Source organism: Cebus imitator, unplaced genomic scaffold (assembly GCF_001604975.1).
Source record: "Cebus imitator isolate Cc_AM_T3 unplaced genomic scaffold, Cebus_imitator-1.0 Scaffold122, whole genome shotgun sequence".
NCBI classification, from domain to species: Eukaryota; Metazoa; Chordata; class Mammalia; order Primates; family Cebidae; genus Cebus; species Cebus imitator.
Window position 1 is genome coordinate 1,514,569 of NW_016107437.1, and position 7,226 is coordinate 1,521,794.

Sequence of the window (7,226 nt, forward strand, 5' to 3'; positions counted from 1 at the left end):
AGTGTGTCAGTCTGTTGGAGCACCTCAGTCTGCTGGAGTGTGTCAGTCTCTTGGAGCACCTCAGTCTGCTAGAGTGTGTCAGTCTATTGGAGCACCCCAGTCTGCTGGAGCACCTCAGCACTTTTTTCAACCATGTGCATTCATGATCCTTTTACTCTAAAGCTAGTTAATCTCTGAAAATGCAGACTCCTGGGCCCACCTGGAAGCTGCTCAATCAGTTCTCTGTAGGGCCCCAGAACCTGCATTTGCCACACACCACCTGATGATTTAGCCATGCTGAAATGCTGGCTGGGCACCCTGCTGGAAGGAGGGTCCCAGAGACCCAATAGCCTGTTCTGCTTTGCTCTTCATTACAAGTGAAGGACTCAAGACCTTCCCATTGTCACCAGCACAGAAAGAGCCCCAAGATCTTGTAGCCACTGAGTTTTCCTCTTGGATTGAATTGTATTCCATTTGTTTCTTTTAAGGTAAGAATTGTGACAAAGGCCAGTCTTTTTTGATTGATGCCCCAGATTCCCCAGCCACGTTAGCCTACAGAAGTATAATTCAGAGTAAGTATTTCCGTGAGTAGGAAATGCAGAGGCATGTGGGGCAGGAAGCAACATAAAGGAGCTAAGCGTGTGGGGTGTGGAAGGACAGGGTGGCGGGGTCTGCGATGACCACAGAGTGGCCCATAGCCCAGGAAGCCAGGAGTCCATGAGAAGTTTCTCAGCATGTGAATATTGTGAACACATTCATAGTTTAAAAAATAGTGGTGAGGGTGAAATTTATGGTTTAGGAAATATATCCTAATAAAGCCATAAAGTAATTGATTTTGAAAAGTAACTGATTTAAAAACAAGAACAACAAGCCAGGTGCAGTGGTTCACACCTGTAATCCCAGCATTTTGTGGGGAGGAGGCAGGCAGATCACTTGAGGCTAGTCGAGAGTTCAAGACCAGCCTGGCCAACATGGCAAAACCCCATCCCTACTAAAAATAAAAAAGTTAGCCAGGTGTGGTGGCACACTCCTGCCCAGCTACTCAGGAGGCTGAGGTAGAATGGCTTGAACCTGGGAAGTGGAGGTTGAGTGAGCCCAGATCATGCCACTGCACTCCAGCCTGGGCAACAGAGTGAGACTGTATCTGTTTAAATAAATAAATAAATAAATAAACCATGGTGACCCAGACCAAACCCAAGTGTGGCCCACATTCAGCCACTGGCAGCCATCAGAGGCCTCAGTTAAGGCAGAATTGTCAGTGTTTGTTAAAGCTGCAGCCTCTGAGTCTGTGGCTGGGTTTTACTTGCCTAGAAAAATGATGTCAAGGGTAAGGAAACAGCATTCCCAGAATCCTCCATCTATAGATGGGCCAAGGAAGGCCTCAGCCATTGGTTATGACCGTGATGGGTGGTGTGAGGTATTTGGGTCACTTTCAAAGACTCAGGGCATCACAGACACAGGGCTTTTTATGGAACTAGCCAGAGGATTCCACCCCTGATAAAAAAAATGCCCCCCGCTCTTCCCCAGCACAGGACAGGGCTGTCAGGGGGCAGACAAGCCATGAGCATTCTATGCCTGTCATCTTGTTTTCCAGAAATCCAGGAGTTTTGCAATCTCCGTCAGTCAGAAGAAGAGAACCTCATCAGTTCTTGAAACAAGAGAATGTTCAGGACCAGCAGTTAGCGAGCGGGGTATTCACGGGGCAGCACATCCAGCCAGACCCAACCAGCTCCAGGATGGGTGGGTCACAGCAAAAAGGGACATGACCCTGGTGTGGTCCGAAGCCACTTTCTCAGAGACACTTTGATCATCGAGTATGTGTACACTATTCTTTAGAACATATACAAAGGGCATTCTTTACAAATGTGCCATTTTAAGAATTAAAAACCCCTCTTCAAACCTCTCCTCCGAGGCCTGTCTCATGTCAAAAACAAACGGATTATGGGACCATGGGATTCTGCTGTCGGAAGCTTAGTCGATTATAGAAACTCCCATTTAAGCCATTTCTGCCTCTGAAGAGAAGAAAGCTAGAACAGAACCAAGGGGTAAGTGTAGCGCATCGCTGCGCAACACACAGGTACATTTTCAAATGGCACACAGTCCAAACACTCTTCAGATTGAGGAAAAATCTAAAAGTCACAGAGCTCACACTGGGGTTTGTTCTAAAATCACTCCGTATGATGCAGCTGGGTCAACTCAAAAAAGCCTTGAATCACTCAGTAAGACAGAATTTGGGGTCTGTGTATACACCCTGTGTAGTAACATGTGCACAGTATATCCAGTAATGTCCAGTGTCATTAGACAGCTGTAATTGCTACAGTCATCACTGCCATGAGATGCTTGCTCTGTTTAGACACACAGGATCAGAGATAGCTGGGAGAAGAGTAAATTCCTGTTTTCCATCAGCTCTGGGGCATAAAAGTGGGCGAGTGGGAAACAAGAACAAATCCCCTTGTTCTTTCCCTTCCTTGTCTCTTTTCCCTCCCACCCTTCCCTGGGCCTGCACATATGGTCATTTGCACATGTGCAGTGTGAGGAAGCTGTGACCTTGTCCCCCACCCCCTAGCTCTCGCCCCAAGAGCAGTGAGGCTGCAAAGCCTAGGGCAGGCCCAGTGCCCAGCCTGCTTCCTGCCTGGCCATGCACCTGGCCACCCCAGGGAACAGGGGAAACCCACCCACAGCCTGGGCCCCTGGACCCCAAAAGCTGCATTTTTCAGAACTCCCAGCCCCTCCAAATGGGTGCCATGATCCATTTCTCACCTAATGTTGGTGAATCTCCAACCCCTCAAGGCCAGGCTTCTGAAAGTCCTCTGGGTAGGCCTGGAAGGGGAAAAGTCAACCATGGTTATCTGTCTTTATATGCAAGTGGGCCAATCCTGCTGATTTAAGGCCAGAGAAAACCCACAAACTACAGAAAACCTGCGGAATTGGTTGGTTGATGTCTTGGCATAAAGCAGCGCTGTTCAAATTTAAGGTGGTTCAAACCATTTCAGGATGAACCTGGACAAGTTTGAAAGACCTCTACCTCTCACTTTTAGAAATATCTGTTAAGTTTAAAAAAAAAAAAAAAAAAAAATGGCTGGGCATGGTAGCTCAAGCCTATAATCCCAGCACTTTGGGAGGCCTAGGCTGGCAGATCACTTGAGGCCAGGAGTTCAAGACCAGCCTGGGCAACATGGCGAGACTCCATCTCCACTATAAATACAAAAATCAGCCAGGCATGGTGGTGTGCACCTGTAATCCCAACTACTCAGGAGGCTGAGGCAGGAGAATCACTTGAACCCCGGAGGTGAAGTGTGCAGTGAGCCAAGGACGCACCATTGCTCTGCAGCCTGGGAGACAGAGCAAGACTGCATCTCAAAAACAAAACAAAACAAACAAACAAAACTAAGCCGAGCGCGGTGGCTCATGCCTAAATCCCAGCACTTTGGGAGGCTAAGGTGGGTGGACCACGAAGTCAAGAGATTGAGACCATCCTGGCCAACATGGTGAAACCCCATCTCTACTAAAAATATAAAAATTAGCTGGGCGTGGTGGCGTGCGCCTATAGTCCCAACTAATCAGGAGGCTGAGGCAGGAGAATCACTTGAACCTGGGAGGCGGAGGTTGCAGTGAGTCGAGATCGCCCCACTGCACTCCAACCTGGTGACAAAGTGAGATTCCATCTCAAAAAAAAAAAAAAACTCTTTGTGACTCCTTCCTTAATTCTGTGGTTTAAAAAAATTACTGAAAACTATGGCAGTCACAAAAGGACAAAAACTATGATTGCACTTACAGGAGGTCCCTAGAGCAGTCAAACCCATAGACGGAAAGCAGAGTGCTGGTTGTAGGGGCAGGAGGCGAGGAGAAGGGGGAGGTAAGGTTTTACGGGTACCAAGCTTAGGTTTTGCAGGATGAAGGCCGTTCTGGAGCTGGGTGGGGGAAGGTGCACAGCAAGGTGGTTATACTTAATGCCACAGAACTGTACACTTTACAACAATGGTTAAAATGGTATTTTTTATTTAAATCTTAACAATTAAAAAACAAAACTGCGAGGCATGGTGGCTCATGACTATGATACTAGCGCTTTGGGAGGCCAAGGCAGGTGGATTGCTGCAACCATCACGCCATTGCACCCTAGCCTAGGTGACAGAGCGAGACCCTGTCTCCCAAAAAATAAATAATAAAACAATGGCAGCCTGGCTGATATGTTACATTACATACCGCAGTTGCCAGCAGGCCACCTTGACTTTGACTACCTGGAGAGGAGTGGTCGAGGAGTCAGACCTCAATAACTCACCGTCTGGAACACCGTCTGGGACAGGAAACTGGCTGTGACCTTGCTGATGTCACTGTTGCCTCCCATCTTACAAAGGATGTAGCCATACAGGTTTGCAGCTTGGAGAGAGATCCCAGCAACCACCAGCGCCTGCACGCAAAGAAGACAAAGGTCACTCGAAGAGCACTTAGAGAAATACGCCTCTCAAGCCAAGGAGAAGTAGCTCTAGCCTACGCCTAAGACTAGTAACAGCCAACATTGACTGAGCATTTACAAATACCCATGGACACCTCCGGATCATTACAACCAGAGAGGCTGCCACCATCATCGTCCCATTTTACAAGGAGGAAAATGAGGCTCAGGAAGACGAAAGCTGCCCAAGGTCACAAAGCTGGAGCGTGGTCGAGCCGGGATCCAAATTCCAGAGCCCAAACTCATTAGATGACACTGTTGTTTTACTATCTACAAGTATTTTGTTTTCTCTTTCTCTCTCTCTCTTATTTTTTAAGATGGAGTCTTGCTCTGTCGCCTAGGCTGGAGAGCAGTGGCGCTCACTGCAACCTCTGCCTCCCAGGTTCAAGTGATTCTCCTGCCTCAGCCTCCCAAGTAGCCGAGATTATAGGCATGTGCACTATGCCCAGCTAGTTTTGGTATTTATAATAGAGACAGTGTTTTGTCAGGTTGGCCAGGCTGGTCTTGAACTCCTGACCTCAGGTAATTTACCTGCCTTGGCCTCCCAAAGTGCTGGGATTATAGGCATGAGTTACCATGCCTGGCCTATGTGAGTCCATTTATACGAAATGCCCAGAATAGGCAAATCCATAGAGACGGAAAAATTAGTCGGTGCCAGACCTTAGAGGAACAGAAGCCTAGGGAAGCCATGTTGAAAGGGGGTGCCAGGCTTCTTTTTTAGGTGATGAACATGCCCTAACATTGATGGTGGTGCTGGCTGCACAACTCTGTGACTGCACCAGAAGCCACTGAATTTCACACTTTATTTTACTTTTGGAGAGTCTCACTCAAGCACCCAGGCTGGAGTACAAGGGCACAGTCTTGGCTCACTGCAACCTCTGCCTCTCAGGCTTAAGCATGCACATCAGCATGCCTGGCTAATTTTTGTATTTTTTGCAGAGATGGGGTCTTGCTATATTGCCCAGGCTGGTCTCGAACTCCTGAGCTCAAGCAATCCTCCTCCTTGGCCTCCCAAAGGCCTGGGATTACAGGCGTGAGCCACCATGCCCAGCCCCTAATTATACACTTCAAATAGGTAAGTTGTATGGAATGTGTATTATATCTCAATAAGCTTGTTACAATTGATCAATCAAGAACAAATAACAACAAAAGCCTACTGGTGCAGACACTGGTTTTACAGAGACATCAAAGCAATGTGGAAGTCAAAGTATGGACTTACCAGCCACTTTAGCTTCAAGGAAAATAAGGTGCTAAAAAAAAATACAGTCCATATCATGGGGCAGATTATGAGGCCCAGCCAGAAGATTCGTGCTTCCGCTTCTGTGGCAGCGATGTTATTTGGAGAGACCTGTTAAAGGAAAGTAATTCAACTGTCAAAACAAGTGGAAATGATTGCAAAACAGCGTGCTCGCATTCTCATTTATTTTGCAGATGCTTTTGTTGTGGCGTTTTTTTGTTTTGTTTTGTTTTGTTTTGTTTTGAGACCCAGTCTCTGTGTTGCCCAGGCTAGAGTGCCATGGCATGATCTTGGCTTACCACAACCTCTGCCTCCTGGGTTCAAAGTGATTCTCCTGCGTCAGCCTCCTGAGTAGCTGGGATTACAGGTGCCTGCCACCATGCCTGGCTACTTTTTGTATTTTTAGTAGAGACAGGGTTTCACCATGTTGCCAAGGCTGGTCTTGAACTCCCAACCTCAAGTGTTCCACCCACCCAAAGTGCCGGGATTACAGGCATAAGCCACTGTGCCCAACCTATTTTGCAGATACTTTTGCTACACACATGCTTCACCAGGGTACCCACAGCAGTGGTTTTGTGTAGGGCAGGAATCAGATACGCACAAAACTACGAAGGAACCCATGGAAACTTTCCACGCCCATTATCACCACCCTGGTTAGTTCAGCTCGCCATGGAGAATACCTTCCTGGCTTCAAAGATCCAGTGGCTCTTCCCGTCTTCATCTATCTGGTTCCACCATCGCAGGCCCACCAGGAGTCTTCCGGTTACATTCTGAGAACAGACAAATGACTCTGAGGAGGTCACAGGCAAAGAGGCGTATTCACTGTATTGATAAATAAAAGCTCCCTGGTCCATTTCAGACTTGTAGTGGGAGCAGGAAGAAAAAAGGCGTTGAATGGTAGTGGATTCTCAGATGTTACAGCTTCTGATTTTTAAGCTTACTTTAGATACACTCAACTGGGCATGGTGGGTCACACCTGTAATCCCAGGACTTTGGGAGGCCGAGACGGGCAGATCACGAGGTCAAGAGATCAAGACCATCCTGGCCAACATACTGAAACCCCGTCTCTAATAAAAATACAAAAATTAGCTGGGCATGGTGGCACATGCCTGCAATTCCAGCTACTCAGGAGGCTGAGGCAGGAGAAGCACTTGAACCCGGGAGGCGGGGAGGTTGCAGTGAGCCAGGACCGCACTACTGCATTCCAGCCTGGTGACAGAACCAGATTCTGTCTCAAAAAAAAAAAAAGTGACACATTTCCCTCCCAAACATACATAATTTATATGTTCATATTATATATGTTTTAAATATATGTGTTAATTCATATACAAGTGATATGGTTTGGCTATGTCCCCACTCAAATCTCATCTTGAATTGTCGCTTCCACAATTCTCACGTGTTGTGGGAGAGACCGGGTGGGAGATAACTGAATCATGGGGGCGGTTTCCCCCATACTGTTCTCATGGTAGTGAATAAGTGTCATGAGATTTGATGGTTTCCTAAGGAGAAACCCCTTTCACTTGGCTTTCATTCTCTATTTTTTTTTTTTTTTTTTTTTTT

General features: G+C 47.2%; 2 protein-coding genes across 8 annotated transcripts in view; one reads left to right on the forward strand and one right to left on the reverse strand.

The window, feature by feature from the left end:
• Nucleotides 1-1,883, forward strand: part of NUBP1 (nucleotide binding protein 1) — a 20,438-nt gene extending 18,555 nt beyond the window's left edge. For 2 of the 3 annotated variants that reach the window (XM_017539939.2, XM_037742509.1), the window contains exons 10-11: nt 468-551; nt 1,574-1,883. In XM_017539939.2, coding sequence (XP_017395428.1) covers nt 468-551; nt 1,574-1,632 — 143 coding nt within the window. In that variant the 3' untranslated portion in view covers nt 1,633-1,883. The remainder of the gene's footprint in view (nt 1-467; nt 552-1,573) is intronic. The other variant, XM_017539941.2, reaches the window with a different exon arrangement.
• The window catches only part of TVP23A (trans-golgi network vesicle protein 23 homolog A), an 87,158-nt gene that overhangs the window by 16,947 nt on the left and 62,985 nt on the right, over nt 1-7,226 (reverse strand). For 4 of the 5 annotated variants that reach the window (XR_001828512.2, XM_037742510.1, XM_037742511.1 and 1 more), the window contains exons 5-8: nt 6,347-6,436; nt 5,649-5,777; nt 4,259-4,387; nt 2,740-2,799 (exon numbers count right to left, since the gene is read on the reverse strand). Coding sequence is in view for 4 of the 5 variants with exons in the window: in XM_037742510.1 (XP_037598438.1) it covers nt 2,740-2,799; nt 4,259-4,387; nt 5,649-5,777; nt 6,347-6,436 (408 nt within the window). In the remaining variant the exon portion in view is untranslated. Of the gene's footprint in view, nt 1-2,028; nt 2,388-2,739; nt 2,800-4,258; nt 4,388-5,648; nt 5,778-6,346; nt 6,437-7,226 lie in introns of those variants that run through there. The other variant, XM_017539945.2, reaches the window with a different exon arrangement.